Source organism: Uloborus diversus, chromosome 7 (genome assembly GCF_026930045.1).
Source record: "Uloborus diversus isolate 005 chromosome 7, Udiv.v.3.1, whole genome shotgun sequence".
Classification (NCBI taxonomy): Eukaryota; Metazoa; Arthropoda; class Arachnida; order Araneae; family Uloboridae; genus Uloborus; species Uloborus diversus.
In genome coordinates this window covers 90239143-90264883 of record NC_072737.1, presented here as the reverse complement: position 1 = coordinate 90264883, position 25741 = coordinate 90239143, and the positions used below count along the sequence as shown (strand labels likewise).

At 31.9% G+C, this 25741-nt stretch overlaps 1 protein-coding gene across 1 annotated transcript in view; it reads left to right on the top strand.

Annotated features, from left to right (window-relative positions):
* Window positions 1-261: 261 nt before the first annotated feature.
* LOC129227058 (uncharacterized) overlaps window positions 262-25741 on the top strand; it is a 61112-nt gene continuing 35632 nt past the window's right edge. Inside the window, exon 1 of the mRNA XM_054861701.1 lies at window positions 262-1864. Coding sequence (XP_054717676.1) covers window positions 1549-1864 — 316 coding nt within the window. The 5' untranslated portion in view covers window positions 262-1548. The remainder of the gene's footprint in view (window positions 1865-25741) is intronic.

The following is a 25741-nucleotide window of genomic DNA, read 5'->3' as shown; positions in this document are numbered from 1 at the left end:
CTTTTGCTACTTGAATTCACTTTTCAGCAAACGCAACTCAAGGAACACTTCACTCCTTATCAGTTGCGGACATATATTCTCCCGTCATGTATTTAATCTTGGCTTTCAGCTAAAATCTATCACCCACCACCAAACAACTTGGCGGACGCTGCTACATTGGCGGCTTTTCTCCTCGCCAACTAAAAGTGTTCCGCAAAATCTAGCCGCGGACATTTGCGTTCGCTGCCTGACCTCGACATTCGCTCTTGAGAGTGAGAAGGAATGAGCACTGTCTCTGGCCCGGACGTAATAAATGAACGTGCTTTACCGTGACCGCATGGCGTGTGGTGAAGGTTACAGTTACTCTGATTGGTTGATATTGAAAATATTTTATCATCCCTGAGTTGAGATGATGTGAAAACATTCTGTGATGTTGAAATGCTTTGAAGAAATAGCAGTTTTAGGGATGTTCATGCAGAAAAAAGTATATCGAGCTTTGTGAATATAGAGTTTTACGTTTTCAATTGTTAATTCTAATTCGAGGTATCACAATTTCTCTAAAATTTAAACTAGTTTTTTATTCTTAGTCGAAACGAGCTATTCTTTAGATTCCGAAGTCTTTATGACTTTTCATCTCATCCTTTCCATGTTTTAAAAAGTATAATTTGAGCATATATTTTAGAAAGAAAGGAATGAAATAGTACTGATAAGTATCGGATACATTGTGACTTAAAATTTCTCTAATTCAAATTCTCAGAACTACAAATGCAATCCTAAAATAACACTGTTGATTGTATAAATATGAAAGTTTCTTGCTAAAGTATATGTTTAGCCATTCTTAAGAAAATATATTTGCCCTGCTCCTATCTGTTTATTGTCAAACAGTTTTACGCAGCTGTTATTTTGTTGACAGCTTGTCGAATAAAAGTCTAAAATGGGGTTTTCTTGTCAAAATGAGTAATACGGATATTGCTTGCCCTGAAAGTTCTCGGAAAATATTTCTTTCGATGATGCTTATAGAAAAGTCTATTTTTATGAATATTCACTCTCGAAACTTTTCATTTTTTCTAAGCTTGTGACATTTTGTCGTGTATTACGTGCATAAGCAGTTTTCAAATGGTTCTAGTGAAGGAGTTTAAATTAAAGAAAATTGCTTCCTTTTCGAAGAAGTATCAAGTGAAAGTTTTATTTTGTTTCATTTCTTTTCGTTAAAGACAGAAAGAATTCACAACAGAAAAAAGAATGTTGACATACTCATATGTTAAAGAAGTTTAGCGACAGAGGATTAAATTTTTGAGAACACTTTGGGTATTGTGAAATGGAGAAAATTCAAAGAATGATATTATCAGAAAGGTCAACCGAACTGCAAGTATAAGTGAAGAAATCTTCAAAATATCCACATCTTGGAACGTGCCGCCATCCCATGTACAGTGGTTCTCCTTCCCAACAGTAAACATTCCTCTCTCATCCTCGATCGCTCGGATTTTCGGATTGGGCAGACTGAAGCGCAAGACTGTTTCGTTGAGCAGCTTTCAACATTTTCAGCCTCAGCAGAAGAAAAGCAGTAACATGATCCTGGCACCATCCGACATCCACTTCCTGCAAGATGCCACCAGTGGCCTGGAGGACACCATGGCGGACCTCTGTAGCAAGTTCCTCCAGGGCCACGAGAGGATCCCCAAGGTGCAGGTGGCAGAAAAGAATGGATTCTGGTTCGCTCTCAACAACAGCTACTTGCACATAATCCGAGACTTAGAGAAACAGGGAAAATGTGCCAAGATCAGAGTTGAAGTTGTCCCACTCACCAAAGTCCCAAAGACGCTGCAGAAAGGTATGGTGGTGGGTAGTGACACATCCTCCATGGACAGCACAAAGGATCATGGTTGTGAGTACATTTCTAATTATTCAAGAACTAATATTTATGTTGCGAGATCTTTAATCCTTTATTTACTTCACTTATATACTTCACAGCTCATTACAGACTTCAGAGCCAAAGTTTCGCCCTTATTCCGGGCCCATCAGTCTGGAATATCCATAACAGAGCTGAAGGTTTGAAACCTCTTAAAAAGAGTTTAAAAAGGTTTATGAAGTTTCTTGGCTTTAGCGCTGCTATAGCTAATCCGGACTGACGAGGGGAAAAAATGGGGTAAAATTGCAATCGTTGGATACTGTAACTAGCTGTTCAGTATCAGCTTGCCGTTCTAAGGTGGCACTGGCTATGAAGTGACCACTTGCAGCTCAACTCCTTAATTTACTATTTATTACTCGTAATACTGTTATAAAGAAGCATTGATGTAAAGTACTTGATAATGTTTCGACGTGCTCATTTATTTTACTTGTTCTAAATAACCTTGAAGACGACTTGTAACGAAAAATATGATAAGGGATATTTTTTCTTAGAAATTTAGTATATAAAGACACTTACTAATGTTAACTTACATTAACTTATAACATTTTTGTAATTAAACAGCGGAAACATTTTTTTTTTATGATTCGAAAACATATTATGAATAATACAAACATCATTTGCTACACTTTAAAGAGGAAATTTTATTTGCTGTGTACTCCCAGATAAAGCAAATACTTTTCTATAAATATTTTGAATTTGAAAAACAGAAATTTCACGCACTAATTTGTAGTTAATGTCCAGTTCATTCTTTTCGCATTGCTTGAAAAACACAATAAAACGGGCTCCCTTCAATTGTAAATTAGTATAAACTACTTTCCAAAGTAGGATACGATTTGAAGCGTAATGCCAATTTATGTATCTTTCTGAATGAGCGACATCACCTCAAAGTATATTTAAGGTCTGTGCGAAAGAGCGAATTAAAACTAGAAACTGACACCATCGAATAAGAATCAAGCGAAATTATTGACGCAAAATGGATATAAGTTACTGAAAAAGGATGCTAGTGTAATCCGTAAATTGTAGTTTTTATTAAATTTGTCACGTAATAAGTTCTTTAAAATTGCTATTGTTGCTTTTGAAAGTGATAAATACCCGAAACTAGAAAAAAAGGAAAAATGACGATTTGGAGAAAACAATAACATTAAAAGTGCTAAGATGTTTTTGAGAACATTTCCTTAAATTGAACATGTTATTTGTAAAATTTAACAGGTTACATTACATGTGTTATAGAAAATTACTTTGATAAAATATTCAATTGCTGTACACTCTAAATATATGATATATACATAAAATTAGTTTAATTTATTAGTTGAGATATCAAATTATACTTAGTTAAAAATATTTGAAAGGTTAAAAAATGAAAACAAAGGTTTTGCAGAACAATCAAATTAATTTAATCATTGAGTAGGAAGACTGTTTTAGTGTCGAAGAATATGTTTTTAATACGAGTTTAAATTGAAGTCAAATAAAATTTATTTCAAAGCCAGGATATTCTGTATTTAAACGTGAAATATAATTAGAGAACTTTCAGGTTGGTTGATTGAAATATATGTGACATCAACTTGATTGTTTGATTAACTTGAGGATCAACCTTTTTTCTGAAAATTGCTAACTGTGTTATGCGGAATAGTTTCTATACTTTTATCGTGAAGAATATTTTGGTTTCAGATGATTTAAAATGAAAATAAATAGAACTAAAATGTGCGAGAGGAATTAATTAAATAAATGAAATTAATTTAAATGTGCAAACAAATAAATGAAAACAGATATTATATATCATTCAGCTTGTAACTATTAAATTTTTGACTTTTAGCTTTAATTCAAATGTAACAGTAAAACTTTGTAATATTTTGCGATATTGTGATATTTAACATACTGAAAATTTAACTTAGCAAAACGTTTTCTTAATGTTAATTCTCAAAAAGATTATATTTATAAAATAAAACAAAAATAAATTGTACTAGTAAATCAAAATAATACAATTTTCAACAGCAAACGCAGTCAATAATTTCATTTCCAAACACTGATAAATAACTTTTATTTTACAAATTAAAATTTTCCACATAAAATATACAGACTGTTTCGTATTGTTTTACCTTCTAAAATTGTTATGGTCTTAAAAGATTTGATTAGATATATTTGATTTTTACTGTATATAAATGGATATATATCTTTAGATGACTTCTTTTTTCTGGAAAATGTAACATGGATAAAAAAAAAGTTTCACTCGTCACAAATGCTCACATTCATTATTTGTTTAGCATATATTTTCACAGTAGATATAAGAATTGAGCTGTACTCTTATTTTATCTTCCTAACCCGGACTTATTGATGTGATAAAAATCACCATATTTATTAAAGAACTAGCGGTACCCACACGGTTTTGCCCATAATAGAAAATTAAAAGGTCATTTGGTTCGCCTGTATATTTACAAATAATGAATGATGAATTTCTCGACAATTTGCTATGTTAATTTTCCTCGCCCACGTTATGGTAATTTCCTCGCCCATGTTATGATAATTTGCTTGGTAAAATGTTCTTAAAATTTTAATAGAAAAGGATCAGAATCGAATTTTCGAAAAATTACTTCGAGGTGCTTACCGCTATGCTATGAACTAATTCTGCCAAATTTCATGAAAATCGGTCAAACGGTCTTGGCCCTATGCGCGTAACGGACATCCAGACATCCAGAGACACAGACTTGCAGCTTTGTTATTAGTAAAGATAGCAGGACTTCTGTTAATTCATGTTCAATAGAAAACACAAGATTAAGTCAATTATTTTTTTACATATTAAAATGCAAAATTTCAGGCACCAATTTTCTATGCATGCTTCATCTTTTGAGATAACTTCTCAATGCTTTTCAATCGCGAGTAAGTTTTAATGAGTTTTAGGAAATACGTATAGAAATATTTAGTTTTGTCAATCAATTCTTACTATTTTTACCGAACAACATATCGGTAGCGTTAATGTTACAAGAATTTCTTATTTAAGCACGGTAGATACATATTTTTATCTTTCAACTTTTCTATGTTGTCATTTAGTATATATAACAAACAAGTTGCTCACAAACATATACATATGCGTTGTGAGAGTTTTATTTAATTTCAAGATTTCTGTTTATTTATCAACAAATTAATGAAATATTTTGCAGATTACTAGGATTACCCTAACTAAGATTATCCTACGGATTTAGTTTCAGAACTTTATACACTACCATTCTTTATAGTTACAGATGTCTTCTTGTCGTACTATCCATAAAAGTACTCAGAGAAAACACATAATAACAATAATTAGCATAACACTACATTCTTTTCTTTTAACACAAAATTGGCAACACCTCAGTTCTTCGTACCGCACTCGTCAACCCCCCCCCCCCCCCCCGTGTAGGTGGTAATGAGCTGAACTCGATTAGCGCTATCATTTTCAAGCTTGTTGACCTGCTTTCGTAGACGCCAAATTAAGTCACAATTAAGTATACAATCTACAAAAGTTAAAAAAAAAATTAATTTGAATTTTGACATCTTGAATTCAAATTATCTTTTTCGCAATCACGAGTGTGTGTATGTAGGCGTGTGTGTTTGTGTGTGGGGGGTATGTGTGTTGTGTAGGGGTATGTGTATGTGTGTGTAGGCATATGTGTTTGTGTCTGTGTGAAGACATACGTGTGTGAGTAGTTGTGTGTATGAATGTATGTGTATGGGGGGGGGTATGTGTGTAGGCATATGTGTTTGTGTCTGTGTGCAGGCATGAATGTGTGGGTAGTTGTTTGTATGTGTATGTGTTTGTGTGTGCATGTGTAGGTGTCTGTATGTAATTGTGTGTATGTGTGTGTGTTGTTTGTGTGTATATGTGTGTGCGTGCGTAGTTGTGTATGTATGCGCGTTTATTTAGGACATGGATGCAACCTGGAAACGGCTTTCGCTATAGGAGCAGCATCGTGAGGAGCCGATCGACGGTGATGGTGCAGAGGGTGGCGGTGGGAAAATAAAATCAAAGGACATCAAAACAGTCAAGTGAGAACAATAAGCAATCGTGATTGCTCAAAAAAATGAAGATTTGAAGATTTATTTATTCTCATTTCAGTAACAGTCTAATATGCATGTGCATCGTCATAAAGTTATACGAGTTAGTTGTTGGTATAACTTCGTGACTATTGTCAACTTCATCATGAGAAAAATTTCTTAATTAATCACCTTTAATTATTATTAGTGATTGCAATTCCAGACCAAAAATACAAATCCGGCATTCGGTATTTGCTGAAACGTAAAATTGGAATATCGGTACTATTACCGGTATTGGAAAATTTTCTCCCGCAGTTGGAAATACTCAATTCAAAGGTTAGGTAAAAGGGCGGATCCTGTTTCTGAGTTTGGAGGGAATCAACATTAAAATATACGAACCCATAAATTGGAATGCTGATCCCCAAAAGCAATGACGCAGCCTCCAAAACACTAAGGAATATCCCTCAAAATGAGACCCCACTGCAGAGAATCGAAGACCTCTTACAACACTTTCTAAAAATTTCAATATACTTATATTGAATAACTCACCCCCACCACCTTCCTTTTAAAAAATACAGTTGACACAAAGGTTTAAAAAAATCAATACAAAACAACAAAAAAAAAAAAAAAACAATTGAAAATTGGAACAAAGTATAAATTTAGAATGAATACGTTTGATTTTTCGAAGAGCAAGTGCGATAGTCTGTGTGTATATATGAAAAAAAAAAGAAATATAGAGTCATCCATTTCATCCAGGGATGGAAATATCTTTTTATACACCTCCTCTGCTTGTATTAACTGTGCACTCTATTACATTGTGTTTGAGAAGCCAAATTTTAGCATCAAATGATTGATTTTATTATGCCTCATTAGGAAGACGATACACATCAAGATAAATAGTAAATTATTTTGTAAGACAATCTGGCAATGTTTAAATTGGAAAAAAATATTTAGTACTTGCCGCTAATACCGAAAACAATTTTAGTAAATACTGGTTTCTCATCCCTTTGACGGCATTCACGACACATACCATCAGAGATTCATTAGAACAAAGCTTCTAGTAGTTATTACTTCGAGAGATTCTATAGAATGGCAGTGCCTGATCTAGAAGGAACAAGCAGGAACCCTTGCCCCGGTCGGCAATTTCTGGGATAGGGGGGGGGAAGGTCTTTTTTTCTCTTAAAATTATAGCAAATATATTAAATGTGATGGATGTCTTTTTTGAATATCAAAAGAAATAAGCTATTATAATGGGGTTGTTTCCTTCAGTCAAAATTAGTACTTTTACTCACTAAAATTGATAGAATAAGCAAAAAAAGAAAAAAACATGGACCCAGAAAATTCTTTTATTTTCCCAACAGTTATTTTTTAATTCATTTTTTTTAATGTCCTATATTTCAAACAAGGCGTGGTCTAGATGACGTCACAAATGATGCTTTTTGGCGCATCTTTGTGCCGCGTTTCCACGTTATGATAATCAAGCAGCGAATTAAAATTGCGCTCTACGCTTGCTATCAACCATATCGCGTCCAATACACGTGAGTAAAGATGCGAATTGAATATTTTGCTCTGAGAATGTCAAGACAGAATGGTATTTCATCATTTGTGAAGTCATCGGCGAGAAATGTAAATAATGAAAAATCACCGATTTAAGTATCTTTTTAAAAATACTAAACTTAAACAAATTATTTAAAAATTGTTAGATCCTATGTTTTTAAGCATGTTCTTTCAGAAAAAAATACTTTTAAAATATTGGAAACGACCCCATTGTCGTGCGCAACAACGCAACGAAATAGAGGAAACACGAAACACATATCCTGCGCTAAACGCCACTTAATGTTCTAGGTTCTTTTATGATTTTAAACGTCGATCCAGCGTGTGACGTCGCAAAAATTTAATCTGAAACATACACCCTCCATTTATTTATTCTTATTCTGTTGAATATTCTATTGAAATGTTGTGGCAGCGACGAACCAAGCTTCGTTTCTCAGCGTGATGCGAGAGACTTTATTGCGGAATTTTTGATGTCTTCCGCTACCTTCTGTTTGTTGCGTGAGCGTCGCTCGTTTTATGAGGGCTGTTTAAAACCGATGCTGAATGGAAATGAGGCATTTTTGGCGCACGAACAATGGACGCATTGTTTCCCCACATTCCAGCTGTGTATAATCACGTGACGAGCCGATCAAAAAGAGGGCATTTCTTTTCGTTCAGGTAAAAAACTGAACGCATGTACACGATGATTCACCGCAAAAAAACTGCTCGTATAAATTTCTCATAACTTTCTTGCCTGGTAATGTTTTTTTGGTCAAACAGCGACGAAACAACTTGATCTATTTATGAATCATGGAGCTTACAAAACGCAGCATGCTATTTAACTCCTTTAGTAAATATTAGTTGTATGAAGTTTAAAGTTATTCTAAGAACGCACAAATAAGCTTTTCGCTAAGGGGAGTCAGTACCCCAAATACTTTCGAAAATTCGATTTTTTGCATATATTTTGAAACTCTATTTCAATACCTTTTTAATGATACAAACTTCTTGATCGTGCTCATATTAGAAGTTAAAATAAGCTTTGAAAACGTAAACATATTTTGATGAGGTATGATTTTCCCCTTTAAACTGCAAGAACTCGAAATAGTATTTTTGAAACTAAATGTTCCTTTTTCTCAGCAACGAAATTTTATTAGGCTTTAAAATTTTTAATACTAATTCCGTACATTTAATTGCATATATTGAAGTAAAATGCTCCTCATGTTCCAAAAATATTTTTATAGAGCTGATTTCGTGTTGCAAAATGGCATTTTTTGAAAAAAATAGTGATTTACACATCAGAATTAAAAAAAAAAAAAAAAAAAAAAAAAGCTTTTGTTCTGTAAAGTTTTACTTCAGTATGGAGAAAAGAGTCTACTTAAGGCACAGAAAAAATTTCATAATTATATCTTCAATAGATTTTCAGAAAAAGGTACATGAACCTGTGCAAATTAACCTTGACGATATAGGGGGTACCGACTCCCCTTAACTAGTAACCATTTTCATAAGATACAACTAATAATGTGAAAGCGTTATATATACGAAGAATTGTTTCTTTTTCATTCAGGTGAAACACTGAGCGCGTGCACAAGATGATTCACCGCGAAAAACTGCTCGCATAAATTCCTCATAACTTTCTTGCTGGGTAAAGTTTTTTTTTTCCAGTTAAACAGCGACGAAATAACTTAATCTATTTCTGAATTATGAACTGTACAAAACGCAAAACGGAGCCTGTTATTTTATTCCTTTAGTAAATACTAGCAGTACCCGCACAGCAATGTCCGTGCTAAAAAATTAATGGAAGTTCGTTAGATTCGGAGATTACCTCGAACATATAAACACACAAAAATCCGCCCTCTCTCTTTATAATATTAGTATAGATTAGTTGCATGTAGTTTAAAGTTCTTCTAAGAACGCACTATTAAGCTATTAGTTAACTAGTAACCATTTGTGTAAGACATAACTAATAATGTGAACGAGTTATATAAGTGGAGAACAATTTCTTTTTCGTTCAGGTGAAACACTGAGCGCATGTACATGATGATTCACCGCAAAAAACTACTCGCATTAAGTTCTCATAACTTTCTTGTCTGGTAATATTTGTTTGGTCAACCAGCGACGCAATAACTTGGTCTATTTATAAATCATGAACTGTAGAAAAAAAAAAAAAAAAAACGCAGCATGCTATTTAATTCCTTCAGTAAATACTAGTTGCACGCAATTTAGTTTTATAACTAGCAAGGAAGTTATTCCTGGTGTGGGCAGGTAAACGGCAGTCTCTTCAGAAATGAGTTTTCGAGACACGCGTCTTGAATGTAAAACTAAGAATAGTGAAATGTTGGAGTTAGACATTTGTTTCGCGCTTTTTTTCAGAAACCAAACAAGCAAGTTTGTGTACAATAATGCTAACGTACACTACATGACAAAAATGCAAATAAATGAAAAATGAAAAATTTGCAATGGGGTTATTTCCAAAATTTTAAAAGTATTTTTTCTGAAAGAGCATGCTTAAAATTATAGAATCTGACCATTTTTTAAATAAGTCGTTTAATTTTAGTATTTAAAAAAATACTTTAATCGGTGCATTTTCATTGTTTACGCTTCTGCCAATGACATCACAAATGATGAAATACCATTCACCGTTGCCATTCACAGAGCAAAACATTTAATTCGCATCTTTATTCACGAGTATTGGCAACGATATGGTTGATAGCAAGCGTAGAGCGTCATATTTAATTATTTTCTTGATTATCATAGAGTGGAAACGCGAAAGAAAGATGAGCTGAAGTGCATCATTTGTGACGTCATTAAGACCACGGCTTGTTTGAAAAAACGGACATTTTAAAAAATTAATTAAAAAATAACTGTTTGGAAAATGAAAGTATTTTCTGGGCCCATGTTATTATTATTATTATTTTTTTTGCTTATTCTATCAATTTCAGGGACTAAAAGTAGTACTTTTGACTGAAGGAAACAACTCCATTGCTACCCTTTATCTGCCCCAATGGCAGTATTCTAAATACGCACTTTTTGTTAACTAACTACCATTTGCGTTAAATATGGGTCATTCTCCAAAAAGCGTAACTTTTGAACGCAAATATTTTTCAATTTTGTTTTCTATTCTTTTTTTATTCTTACATGAAAGTGTTACCTATTAGAAGTAATCATAAACAATGGCCCAGCTAAGTTCCGATTATTTTACTCATAAAAAAAATAATAATAAAAAAATTAAAAAAAAGTAATAAAAAAACCTTTAATGTTTAAAAATCGATGCCAATCATCAAAGTAATAATTTTTTTAAGTGCAAAAAATGAGGTATTTTAATGATTAGTGGGAATCTAATATTAAGCTCTCTCAATTAAAGTATGGTTTAATTTTTTGTAATCCTTTTACTTCATATGTGTGTTAAAAATAGTATTTAGTAAATTTGCGAGTATACTGGCAATTTATAATTTTGATAGAATGCCTCTAATATTGATGTATTCCCCCTCCATCACTTATTTTCAACTCCGAAATAATGACATTGATAACATCTGTCACGGAGGTGAGAAATTTTCCACTAATATAGGCCTAATGCATACATTTTTCAGGGAAACATTTTTTTCCTTCGTTAATGCAATCTACACATGTTAAACATATGAAAACTTGTTCACTTCTTTTTTCACATGAATTGACATACCTGACATTCAAGTTCATGGAGGTGAGAATTCACAATAACCACAATTAGTTTTTCAAACAAAATCTATTTTCTTGTTTTTCGACAAAAATTTCACAACTTCTTTATGGCTGAAAATAAACAAGGGGGCTCCCTTTTATCATGGAAAATAAAATGTGATGTCATTACTGCCACGTGTTAATGAGAACTGGCGTTTTGGGTTTAGGTAATGGAGGTGAGAATTTATTGTGCCACATGTTAACATATCCTGCTAAAACGAACTAAAACACAATATTAAACATATACGTAAACAATTAGTATTTGAGACACTTGTTTAATTAAAAGTATTATTCCTTTCACAAGTTATTAAGCAACATAAACAGTCACATCGTGTGACATGCCACGGAGGTGAGAATTCACATGTTGTGAACCAAAAATATATTCAAATAAAAAGTATTATCAAAATATTGTTGGCAGGTTTAAATAGATATATTTTTTATGAAACTGAAAATTCATTTCATGATGCAAACATCGACCATCGGGGGGGGGGGGGGGGGGAGAATCAGGTTGCAATCTTCTTGCACAATGCAGTTTTCTGCTTTGAAAAAAGATGCATACTTTTAAAAAATATGCTTTTGTAAAATAAGAATTCCATTTGAAAATCAAAAATCGCAAGTGAAGAACTTGAAAGATTAAAATTATTGAATAAACAACAAATATGTAAAAAATGGAAAAGAATAAAGAAAAAAAAGAAAAGGAAAGGTGGATATAAAAAGTTGAAAAGCTACAAAATCATTAAATTTTCTTGTCTATTAAATCATTTCATTTGTATTACTTTCATACCTGGTGTAAGTGTGCGAAAACTGTGTCCGAAATATTATTTAGGGGAACTTTATTTCAGTAAAAAATCAGGAATTTCTTAGGAGCACATGTTATGAAGCGTTGTTGTTAAAAAATAAGTTTAAAAAAACTTCTATAGTATTTTTCAATGAAGTCTGTGCTTTTAAAGTTTTCGGCGTCTATTTGCGATGGACTTAAGCATTTACTTATAAGTAAGTACACGCTTAATGTGAAATACAGTGCTTGCTCAAATGTCAAAGATAATAATACTCCAATGGTGCGATAGTTAACAAGAATTTCCGCTCAAAACTAAACGAGCATATTTTCCTGAAATCCAATATCGTTTTTCTACTATCTAATCAATACTCTCTAAATTAACTAAGACTGCAAATTGTGTCAAACACACTTTTTCAACATTTTAAGCTGATTTCAAGAAACGAAATATGTCTTGCTCATCTGATAAATTGATGTAAAAAATAAAGAGTTCAACAAAGAAAGTCGAGCACACTTTACACAAAGCAATTACTATATTTTTTCTATTAAAAGTAATCTTTAATGGCTTTTAAAAAGAAAAAAAACAGATAAAAGTAATAAGTTCATTAAAATAAATACATTATATATATAGAAAATCGTTTGTTAAGCTCTTTCTTTCGGGTAAAGTAAGGCGCCTCGGATTTCATTTTTTCCCAGTTGCCAAAAAATAAACAAATTAATTAATGTACTTAAAAATAAAAAGTTTAAATTGTTCACTCAAAGAAATAGTTTTCAACAACAAGAGAAAAAAACAAAAAACTCCTGATGAAAGTTAAAACACACCGAATTTCACTTTATTTGCCTTTGCCAAAAATGGAATGCATAAATTAAAACGTTAAAGTGAGAATAAAAACAAGCTATATCAATTATTTCACAATAAAACCAGTGCTGCGGAGTCGATCTGATTTGGGGGTAAAGGAGTCGGGAGTCGAAAGTTTTAAATTCAAAAACCTAGAAATTAGATTTAAAACCAGACGCCTTTGAAGTCCTGGAGGTGAAGGCCGAAATTGGTCATTTTCCCTTAAAGTCTACAGACATCAACGTTGAAGACTTTAAAATTTCAAAAGTCGGAGTCAGACATTTTCCCTCGAATTCTAAGCTTCTGCCAAAGCTACTCAGTCAGAGTTGGATTAAGTTGGATTAGGGGAGTCGAGTCCGACTAATTTCGGGGCATTGGAGTCACAGTCGAAGTCGACGGCCCGAGTCGGAATCGGGAGCTGGTCATTATTTTCCCACTGACTCCAAAGCCCTATAGTAAAAACATTTGCGCTTTGAATTAATTGTAATTGAGTCAAATTTATTTCTCACTCGCGTCAATATTAAGTTTGCGGAAGAATTCATTTTGATTTTTATCGGGCTCGCTTTTCTTCTATTGCTTGAAACTGGAAAAGGGAAATAAATTCAGAATCTGGACAATAATTTCGATTTTTTGTTATCAATAAATATTTTTTCCGCATTGTCCTTAAAAATTTTGGATTATTCCAAAAATACCTTTAAAATAGCTAAATAAAAAATCTGTTCCATACAAGTTCCTCATAAAGAGCTATTTTTAACAAAATTTGCCTGAAGCAAATCCGGCTTTAAATGCGGGATTTATATCGACTTTTAGTTTCCCCGTAAGTGCTAATGTTAAAGGTTTTTGAACTGTTCAAAATTTAAAAAAAAAATTTCAAATCAAAAAGATCTTTTCTGTACACATTCTTCATCACGTGATTTTTCCAACATACTCTACTTGAAGCAAATAAGTTCGGAATATATAATTTTCTTAAATTTTCTCCGTAGGCATTAATGTCAAGTTTTTTGGAACTGTTTAAAATTCAACGAAAAATTGTTCAAAGCAAAAAGTGAACTTTGGAAATGATGTCTTTGATCTTTCTAACAAAACAAAGTTTGTTCGAATCGGGCTATTCACTCAAAAATTATCACCCCCCCCCCGTAATAACGGGGAACAGAGAGATCGACAAACACACAGTTTACCCATCTTAAAACGCTACTTTCCAATTTTTAATTTTTCCATATTAATTTAATTATTTTATTTATTTTGACTTTTCTTTTTATTTTTAACGATAGTTTTAAGATGCATTCAGCCTTCTTTCATGTTTTTTTTCTTTCTTTCTTTTACTTTTACAGAAAAGTAAGTTAAAAAAATTGCAACCAACAATAAATTTAAAAGCTGAATTTGATCATTTAATCTAAAATATTTTTGATAATCTACAGAAAGTACTTCATTAAAAAAATATTTTGTTTTTCACTTTGCCCCATAGAAAAAAAGTTTGCCAAAAATTAATAGAAACTTTTTAATGCAAGTTTTATTACAAAATACGTTATTTTTCTTGTGTACTGTATTTTTAAAACAAATTTATAATTTGTTTAGTTGAAAGAAGTATTTTATCTTAACTATTTTACTTTACCGCACAATCCCCATCAATCAATTTCACCGGCTTACGTACACTATATGACCAAAAGTATTGGGACACTTTCAAAGATTTACATTTTTAAGGATTTCTCAAGAAAACAGAGATTGATTGCTCTGTAACTTTTGTCACATAAAAGGTATGCTTCAGCTGTTATTTTTGAATAAAAATTATATCACTCTTGCGTTTTGGGGATCAGTAACAAAATGAGAAAAACAAAAATGTTTTTGATCATCATTCATAGTAAATAGCTGAGAATGAGCTGTAAATTTCAGAAATTAGTTAGCTTACTATTTTTAATTATTTTACACTCTTTCGAGAAAGTATTACTGTTATTCACAAAGGTATACGCATTTCTTTCAAATCCACGAGTTTTATTTGAAGATTTTTGGCTCATAACATAGAAAGTTTTCCATCAAAGCTTACCGAACTTTCAGAAAATTTGACAGCATACAAGAGAAGTATACAACTAAAATTTGAAGTTAAAATGTTCAAAATTTGATAAATATGGGCATTTGAAGCAGTTAAAGTTTCACTGCGCATGCGCGAAATATAGCTATTTAAAACTTTTATAATCTGAAGCCCCACTAGATTCCTCAACTCATAATAAAATTCCGGTTCAATATCTTAAAATTTCAGAAAGTTATCTGCGATCTAATGGGCCGAATTTGAATAACTGTTTAATAGCTGACGAATCGTGAGGGATCGCTCGCAAATAATCTGTTTTTATCATGCCACTGAACGATTGCAAGCAAATGTTGCAAACTTGCGAAAGTATGTAATATAATTCTACATAGTAAGCTATCTAATTTCTGAAATTCATAGGTTATTCTCAGCTATTTACGATGCATGATGATCAAAAAACATTTTTGTTTTCCTCATTTTGTTACTGATCCCTGAAACGCAAGGGTGATATAGCCTTTTATTAAAAAAATGACAAATAGAGCATAACTTTTATGTGACAGAAGTTACAAAGCAATTAATCTCTTATTTCTTAAAAATGTGAATTTTTTAAATTGTCCCAGTACTTTTGGTCATATAGTGTATCGAGCTTTATATAGTTTTAATAGAGTAACTTTAATTAGATCATTATTGTATTCAAAACAGCGGTTTTCAAGATTTTAAAACTTTCGACCCAGTTTTCAATCATATTTTTCATCGTGCCTCCCTTTTTGATTGCTGCATTGCGACTTTAACCAAAAATGTGTGCTTTAACTTTAGAAAGTTGGTTTTTTAAATCTAAATATTTATTTCTCGTTACTTTTATTATTATTTCGGTTCAGCAATATTTATTATTTACCTAAATAACTGAACGCATATGAGCCTTAATTATTACAAATGTTACTCAAAACTTAGTTATAATATTATGTTTCATGCTTATAATTATGTATCGTTCAAAACTGAGTATGTATTTTAGCTCAACTTCACAGCTTTGAGGTAAATGATGACTTGAATTTCATTAATGAAGCATCAGAATTCGATGAGTAAAACTAACTCTGTTATAATATAACATATTCTCAACAAATAATGACGATACACTCACAAAATGACATTGCTTAGTATTCATAAAGTAATTGTTGTAATAAAAATTCACTCGTTCAACCCTTCTCATAATGGGATTGTTTCCTTCAGTCAAAAGTAGTACTTTTAGTCATTGAAATCAATAGAATAAGGAAAAAAAAACATAGACCCAGAAAATTCTTTCAGTTTCCTAACAGTTATTTTTCAATTAATTTTTTAAACTGTCCGATTTTTCAAATGCTCTTTGACGCATCTTTGTACCGCGTTTCCACGTTACGATAATCAAGAAGTGAGTTAAAATTGCGCTCTATGCTTGCTATCAACCATATCGTTGCCAATACACGTGAGTAAAGATGCGAATTTAATATTTTGGACCGTGAAAATGGCAACACAGAATGGCATTTCATCATTTGTGATGTCATCGGCAAGAAATGTAAACAATAAAAGCTCACCGATTTAAGAAATTTTTAAAAATATTAAACATAAACAAATTATTTAAAAAATAGTTAGATCCTATGTTTTTAGCACGTTCTTTCAGAAAAAAATACTTTTAAAATTTTGGAAACGACCCCATTATATTACATAATCAGTGTAAAAAGCTTTTAATTCAATAATGTCAGAATCTATACATTGTTTTGCTTATCTGTCAGCAAATGATTTTTTTGCGTTATGCTCACTACCCACTATTACGGATATTCCCCCCCCCTCTCAGTAAGGGTGCGTCCCACCAAGTTGAGAACCACAATTTAATCTTTATTAGTCAACCTAGTATTTTTAATTTTGGAAGTGTAATAAAAATGGAGGACCAGAAACAAAGTGAAAGTAAATACAAGTACCGAATAAGCAAGACAAGTCTGTGATGGTTAGTAACACAAAGCAAAATTCGATGATAGCATAAAAGTGTGAAATAACGAGTTATGTTTTATTTTGTTGCATAAGTCATGTTTTTGGTGTGTAAAAATACAGCACTGCGTTAACCTTATAACTAAAATTTACTATATGCATACATAGCGAACCAATATAGGAGAAATTAACAAAATCAACAAATCTTATACATATCAACAACTGCAACTTTGCTTTTTATGAAACTTTAAAAATTAAAGTTACGAGAATGATGTTCTGACACATTACCAAAACTTTAAATGTAAACGTCTTACAATTTCATTTCAAACAGAAAAGATGCAAATTGAACCTTTCTTGGTTACTGACTTACAGAAATAACATCGTTATGACAGTTACAGTTAGAAATCAGATTAACTACTGCAGTTGCAGGTCCCCTTTAGATCTGCAACTGCAGATTGACGCGCATTAAGAGCTCCTTAACTGCATCCGATCTTTCTCGCTTTTTCTAACTGCAACTGCAACGATTGCGCGATGATTATCGAAGATTACTTTTATGACGTTCTTATTTCCTCGAATCCGGATTTGCCGCTCAGAAGGGGAATCACATAGGATATTACTTTGGCGATAGCGATTCTTGGCACATTTCTCAGCGCGGGCTGTTCCTTAATTTAAGATAACGGAGGGGAATTCGAAAATAACGGAAGTAATGGCGGGCTTTAATTTCCGATCACCATGCTCAACTTGTGCTCTCTCCTTTCTTTTTTTTTTTCGTTAAGCGAAATATAATTTAATTTAACAACCATTCGATGATGAATGAGATGTTCATAAGACTCATTCGGCTGAAACATTTCGCTATTTTATAATTAATTGAATGCTAGAATGTTTTTTTTAAAACTTAAAATTTTGTGAAGTATTGATTATGGTATACGTATGGAGTTTATATGTTTCAAGGTCGGATAGTCCACTGTATTTAACAAATACCATGAGCAAAATAAATAAACAAATATCTTAATCGATCGTATTATTTCTTTAGTCGTTGATGTATTGTATTGCAACTGTTTTGTTAACTGAATGACCTTTGGTAAGTTAGTTTTGGCAATACAAGAGCCGCGCGTGTTATGATGAAGCTTTTTAAAAAATGATGATGTAAAAGTTGCTTAGTTATGAGCGTATTTCAGTTTAAAGGTCTTTTCATTTTAATAAACTTCGTTTTTTCTCCTTCATCGGCCTCTGACTTCTTTCTTATAACAACGCAAACGATGCAAAAACGATCGTTGGTACTAAGTAAAATACTGACTACTTTAGACAAAAAAACTTCCTCATTTATACGCTCTATTAGAGAATATTCTAGTTTCTAAGTTTCTGGTTATGTAAAAGTATCCAGAAAATATTTCTCTAAAAGTATCAAGTCATATGTGTAGATAGAGATTATATTATATTATATTATATTATATATATATATGGAGAGAGAGAGAATGTCACAAATGTTACAAAATGATTTATTTTTTTGCCATATTGCTAAGTCAAGTGCAGAAATAATGCAAACTTAAAAAGACCAGCAGAAGAGATATGCACGTGTCGAATAAACATAACTAATTAAAACATAAATGCATTATTTTTCAAAATCTTTGTAACCGAAATAAAAAAAAACATTACTGACACTGAACTCTACTTAGTGCAGATAAAAAAAAAAACACCTTAGCGCTTAAGTGTTTAATTTAATTATGCAATTTAGTTTCTAAAGACGAATTCAGACAGTATATCTGCTTTCCAAACTTAGTAAGAATTATATATAAAGATAAACATGATTGACAAATTTTGAAGCAAGATTAAAAGTTCGTCGAAACAAAAAGTTAAGCTAGAAGTTTAAAATATATTAATTCAAAAATGGCATTATAGCAGACATTTGCATTTATTCATAGATAATGAGTTTGCGTCCCAACTTTTATTTACACTTCTGGTCATTTTTCATTTCATAAAATAAGTTGTAGCAATAGCGAACCTTAACTAGATAAGTTACTTATCATTACCTTAATTTCACAGAATTAAATGCATTAGTTATGTACTTGGAAGCTCGCCTGACGGAGTGAATACGAATTATCCATCCTATTATAATAACATATTTTCCTTACTATAATTGCGCATGTAAAGTATGAGAATTTACTTCATACTGACAAAGTAATTTTTCAAACTTTCTAAAAATGAAAAAACAAAAAAAAAAAAAAAAAAAAATAATAATAATAATAATAATAATAATAATTTGAATTCTGAAATTTTGAATTCAAATTATGTTTTTTCGCAATCACGAACTGAAACAGGACCTTAATCATTGGAGTTATTGTTTCTAGAAACGGCTCCTGCCCCCCCCAAGCCATCCTCTCCTCCTGGGCGGTTACGTGTGCATAGTTGTGTGTGTAAGTGTGTAGGCTTGTGTGTGTGCGTAGACCTGTGTGTATGCACGTAGGCGCGTGTGAGTGTATGTGTGGGAAGTGGTGTGTGTGTGAGCGTGCATGTGTGTAGGACATGGACGCCTCCGACCAGGAGAAGCGGATAGCTCAGGACCGGAGCAGCCGCGCCGCCTACAGAGGGCGGTGGACGGTGGTGCTGCAGAGCTTCTGGTCCAAGCTGAAAAGGGCACGAACCTCAAAAACGGTCAAATGAGAACAATAAGCAATCGTGATTGCTCAGAAAAAAAAAAAAAAAACGCGGAGTTATTGCAAATATCTGGTGGACATTTCATTTTATGTTTTTTTCTGAAGGTTTTTTAAAAGCATGAATTAAACTGCAAAAAAAAGCCTTTGTATATATTATTTTAGCATAAAGTTTTTTTAAGTGTTTTCACATGTTTTTCGCAATTTCGCATTCATTGCTGTTGACTTCGAATGAAATATAAATGTATCCAGTTGGTAGCTTACTATTCTAACATAAATGTTTTTATTATTGTCTAAATACTTTATAGGGGGAATGTGGGGCAAAGTGAAACAGTTAAGATGATTGAGCTTTTGCAGAATGAACAAATTAAAAATTTGTTTTGAAAATTACAATACGAAAAGAAAGAGCATTGTATTTTATAATAAAATTTTCATTGAAACATTATTTTATATTTTTGGCAGTAATTTGGAGCCTTTAAAAAAGTGGAAAAATTTAACCTTTTTTTTCTTGGGGCAAAGTGAAAAAATGAAAAGTTTTCTAATGAAATATTTTCTATTTGATTATAAAAAGGATTTTTTTTTCAAATGAAACTGTAAATAAAGTTTTAAATGAATAAAGGAAAAAATATACCAATAAACGAATAATTAAATTAATTAACTAATTAATATATGAAGAAAAGGAAAATAAGTGAATGAATGAATAAATATAAACAAATGAATTACTAAATGAAGGAATGCAAATGAATTTAGTTACAAATGAATGCATAAGTGTTTTAGTAAATGATTGAGTGAGCAAACGAAGTAAGCTGCTTCATTTTGCCTGATCCACTTTGCCCCGCACGTACTCGACCACGACAGCAAAATATTAAAAATACAAATAAGCTTAATATTAACTAAATAAATATTGCACCGAATATTACAAGGTCACAATTAATATTTAAAATGTTTATAGAAAGAACTTTATAATTTTATTTTATTAAAAATAATTTTTGACTTACAACAAATATTATAATAAGAGTATCAATTTTTAAAAATTGCTTGTATTATCTTATGCTGTAATTTACGGCGGTATTTTTTCCCGACCGGAATAGATTACACGTGCAACCACATTGTTAAAATATTACCAAATAGGCGGCGCTAAACTCAGAGTAAATATTTCATCTTTTCACTTTGCCCCGTTATTTCACTTTGGCCCACTTTCCCCTACTATTATGTTACTAATTTTGAAAGAAATCAAACCCAAGAACCTATCAGAGTTTCAATTTTTAATAAAAATATTAATTTCAAAAATTAATCCGGAACATAGCTTACGAAACTCCTAAATCATAAAATTTGGGGCGCAAAAGTTTTAAAACTTTGTTTGAAGCTAATAAAGCTGTAAAATCTTGTCAGAAATAAAACCTTACATTAGACTTGATATTTCATTTCGCACAATTAGAGAAACAGTTCAAAGCAGCCTTTATTGCTTTTCTGAAAATAAAATTTGGACACTTTTACAACTTATTCTTCTAGAAAGTCTCAGGAAGCAGCAATATCATTTACTCGCCCACTCATAGTACCGCAGCGAGAATTTTTTGAAATTTAATTTCTCACATAAAAAGGCCTTTATCTGCCAATTCCAGAACTCTCACACAAGGTGTAGAAAATAAATGACTTGAAAGCAAAAATATTTTATTCGACTGTACGAAAGTAAAATACTCATAAAAGTGTCAACTTTTCTTCCAAAAATAAAAAATCAGAAAAAAGTTTTCTTTAATATCTAACCGTAAAAGAGAGAAAAACTGTTCGAGGATATAGTCAATTGATTCAGTAAGAAGCAAAGGAACGTAAGCGAAAATTTTAATGTTTTAAGTAAAACGAAATGAAAGTTCAAACTCTGTTGGCATTTAGTGGGCATTTTTTTTTCTGCTTCACTTTTTATACCATGGCTTCTGAAAATCGTCGCTTTCCCAACTCAGATGAGAGTTTTTCAACCATGTGTACTAGTTATCACCAATTTTTAACTTTTGCACTTAGTCCCTTTACTTCTACATTTTTTAACCATTAAGGGTCAAGCTCATTTTAATTCTATTTTCATGCGTTAAAACTTAGAATGATAGCGCAGTTTCTCCTCATGCTACATTCAATCTTCTTTACCAGCAAGCTTATAAAATCCTTTGCTACTTTAGTTGTTGCTACAATTTTATTTTACAAACTCATAACAGAGTCTAAAAGGTTTTGAAACGTTTAAAAACACTTTTATTTATTAATTCTACGTTAAAACTTTTTGAAGGTTTTCAAATCAAGCCAAAGAAATTTATTCAGCGAACCGGTTCCATGACCGGACTTCGAAGATATTTTCCCCACCATAGTTTTCTCAGGGAAGAAATCACTTTTAGTGTCTTCTTTTGTCTCAAAACAGTTCAATGCAGAATCATCAAGGAGCTTGAATCAGTACATCATATTGTTAAACGTCCAAATAAGATTTATACTGTTCAATTGCTAATTATTGATATTTGCATTTTGTTTTTTTATGATTTGAATTTTACTGAACTAAATAGGAACATTGACTCGAAAGAGTACATTTTCAAGTACAATTCCTCATATTTAAAGTTTCATCATGAATCGTCGCAACAGTGACAACTATGAGAAGATTCAAAATGACGCAGTTTCTATCATTGAACCACTAGGCGTTTCTATGAATGAACCAGCTAACAAAGTGGTTTATTCATGGAATCTTACAATTATTATTAAAATTTCAGCTCAATTATCTTTAATAATTGATCAATCTTTTTAAATAAGTGAGATAATGATGAAAAAATATTTTTAAAATAAGTTTTGGAAACTCCAACCCTCAGTTACCATATTTTCAACTTAAAAACATGTGTAGTCGATTCAGTATTTGTTAAAGTAAATTTTAATACCGCTTCAAGTACGTTTGTTGTTAGAGAAAAATACCAAAATAAGTTAAAGAAAGCCAGTGGAAAACTGAGGGCATGCAACGTGCAATAGCAAAATCCTTTTCGTCAAGCAAAATCTTTGTGGATCAATTTTTTTTTGAATTTGGATGAAACGGGACTTCCATTTGTTCAAAAGAGGCCCCATGAAATTTTAGCTAAGAAGAGTAAGTCACATGATAGAAAATAGCAACTGGTGATCGAGGTGTGGTGAAAACAGCCGTGTTGTGTGAGCTCTGAGGAGTTTTTAAGTTTCTTCGTTGATAAAATATAATTAAAAAAAAAAACAATTTTCTTTTTGAAAAACTTACTACTATTCGCAGTGTTCATTTATCTCGTGTAATAACTATTTATATTATACATTTTGATTTTCTTATTTGAGAATGTGATCCATCGATGGGAACTCAATGGTCCATCTATAGCGACTGGTTCCCATGAATGGACCACATGCTAAAATGTTCCTTTTTTTCTTTTATCATTTATTGAATACAGTTAACGTAAAAGCGAATATTTTTATGAAAGGAGAAACATACTGAGCAATTATTCCTATCGTCAATATAAAGTTTGAGTCTGATTTACTTCCTAAAAAGGTCAAAAGTGTTTTGTGGTTCATTGACGGTAACCTTCCCCTATATCTGCAAAATTTGACACCTCTAAAAACTAATAGTCGCGTCCATTTCCCCCCGTAAACCGGATGTTTGCCCTTCCATACAATCCGTGGTCAGACAGGAGTCATTTTGCTTTCATTTTGCAATTACTTTCTATAGTCAATGTTGCCATCACGAGAGTAAAATTTGTTTATTTCTGACTATTGTTTCTTGGTGTTGCACTTTGTGTGAACAGCAGCGTATTTTTAAATATTACAAATCACTTCTAACTATAGATATTTCGATTCCTCAAAACCAGTAAAATTAAAATTTAAGAATAAAATATGCAAGTTACGCTCATGTGATGGTTCTCTAAGGAAAAAAGAAGCATTATTCGAATTGCTATTTTAAATTAAGTCGTGGAACTGACTCAATTACAGCTAGACATCCTATTTCCTCCCTTTCTTCTCTCTTCCTCTTAAATTAAAATTTTTAATTATGTTATTTTTTATTTACATTTCTTTCTTGCTGTGAGAACAAAAGAAAAACATCTGATTTATTTTCACTTTTCATTAGTGCGGACTTTTCGTTCGATGTTCTATCTAATAAATAATCAATGTGAATTTTGTGAAAACCAAACTTATTCTACCACGAATGAAAAACTGTGTTTTCTAAGTTATTTCCTATTTTACTGCACATGTAAAATTATTCGTCGTGTAAAATATAATTTTATAATGTTTTATGTTTTGTAACTATATTTTCATGCAGTGCAAACGAGCTGACTAACAAGTATCCAAAAATGTCACTCTCGGCATGTAACACCTTCTTCAGACGATCTGAAATTAATGTTTTTTTAGTTATAGATATCTTGCTAAGAAATAAAAAAGAATGCTGAAGTGATCAAAATAATTTTTCTTACAATTTTGGTTGGATATTTTCTAAAAATATCATTAAAATTTCAGTTGTAAAAATATGCTAAAATTTTGTTTGAATTTTAATTTTTTAAGAGGTTTTACATACAAGTTTACATTGATATCTGTTTAAAAATATTCCTACACACCACAAATATAAAAGTGTATAAAACAAAAAATGGGGCTCTGTTTCTATTTTTTTCAATGAACTACGTTTAATAACTTTTAACTATTACTTTATAATGCCTTTACTGCTTTTCTGCTTGAAAAAAAAAATACAATGCATTATCAACAACATCACATGTTACACATGTTTACATCCCATGTTTATGGATTTTGCTACACATTAAGCAAGAAATAACTGGTCCTTTTTTTTTGCTGTTATTTTTTAGTGGTTTGTGTAAAACACTTTTCATTCCTTTTTCGCTCTGAATATTTAGACTAAGTTAAAAAATGTTAAGGAGGGTTTGTTCATCCTATCGGTAATTGGAAATTGGTTTTAATCTTAATATATATATAAAATGCTAATGTGCGTACGTAAAGACAGGGTTTTCTCTATCACCACCAATTCCAATCAACTCCTGCTTGGGGTGGTAAGCACCCCTTGGTCTCCTGGTGGGAATAAGGGAGTTTGGTCGCGGTGGGTGGAAGTGGGTGGTTGTGGGTGGCAAAAATGTGAAAAAGTATATGTCTGTCCTTTTCTAACTTATGAGAACTACGAGAAAGTTCATAAAATTTTAGGAATAGTCTAGAAAACTCCAGAATGTGTGCAACTTTTACAATCGATCTAGATTGTTCTAGAAATTTCCAGAACGATCTAGAAAGTTCTAAAAGGTTCTAGAATAATCTAGAAAGTTCCAAACCGTCTGTGAACGTTATAATCGACTTAGAATGTTCTAGAAAGTTCTAGAAATATCCAAAATGATCTAGAACGTTCTAAAACGTGGACAACTGCTAAGATCTATTTGTAATCTTCTAGACTGTTCTGGTACTAGAAATTTCGATATTCGATGGTATATAAACCAAAAGTCAGTAACTTTTCGTCAGTTGAATCGTGCTTACAGTCGCGCAAAGATTAATTGAGTCAAGAGTGAACCGTGATCATATAAATTCAAGTGATTTTGACAAGTGAGAACGAACAAACTATTTGATTATTCCAGATTGTTCTGGTACTAGAAATTTCAATATTCGATGGTATATAAACCGAAAGTCAGTGACTTTTGGTAGCTTTTTCTTCGTGTACCAATCCAGATATGAGTTTTGAGTAATCATATTACACTGTTTATATTTACAATGCCAAGACGAAAGAATTTTCAAAACCTAAACTGGATTCAAAAAGTAGAAAAGTAGCACGTCAAACTGAAACAGGAGAACAAAGAGAACAACGTCTTTCGACTATTCGCAAAGGAGTAAAAAGAATTAGAGAAAATTTAACTGAAGAGAAAAGAGCACATACAAATGAAGAAACACGATCACGAGTGAGATCCCTAAGAAATCGTCAATCTGCCGATCAACGTGAACTGGAAAATAGAAGAAAAAACGAAAGAATGTCTGCTTTACGCCACCACTAGCTGCTACACATCAATTAGGCAGTTTAGAACTCCAGGCTTTCAGTTATGATTGCAAAAATCAGTACAGTGAACATCCAAACATTGTCATCGGAAAAATGAATACGATATGTGAGTATTGTCATGCGCAGAAATTTAAAGGCGAAACTGCTGGTATGTGCGGCTCGAGTGGTAAAGTCAATTTACCGGCATTAGATGCACCACCACCACAATTGCTCGAATATATGACTGGAAAAGCACCAGACTCTAATCATTTTCTACAAAATATATGTCGATACAACAGTTATTTTCAAATGACTTCATTTGGAGCTTCATCAAATGCCATGAAGAAAATTTCAGTCCGGTTTTTAAGATTCAAG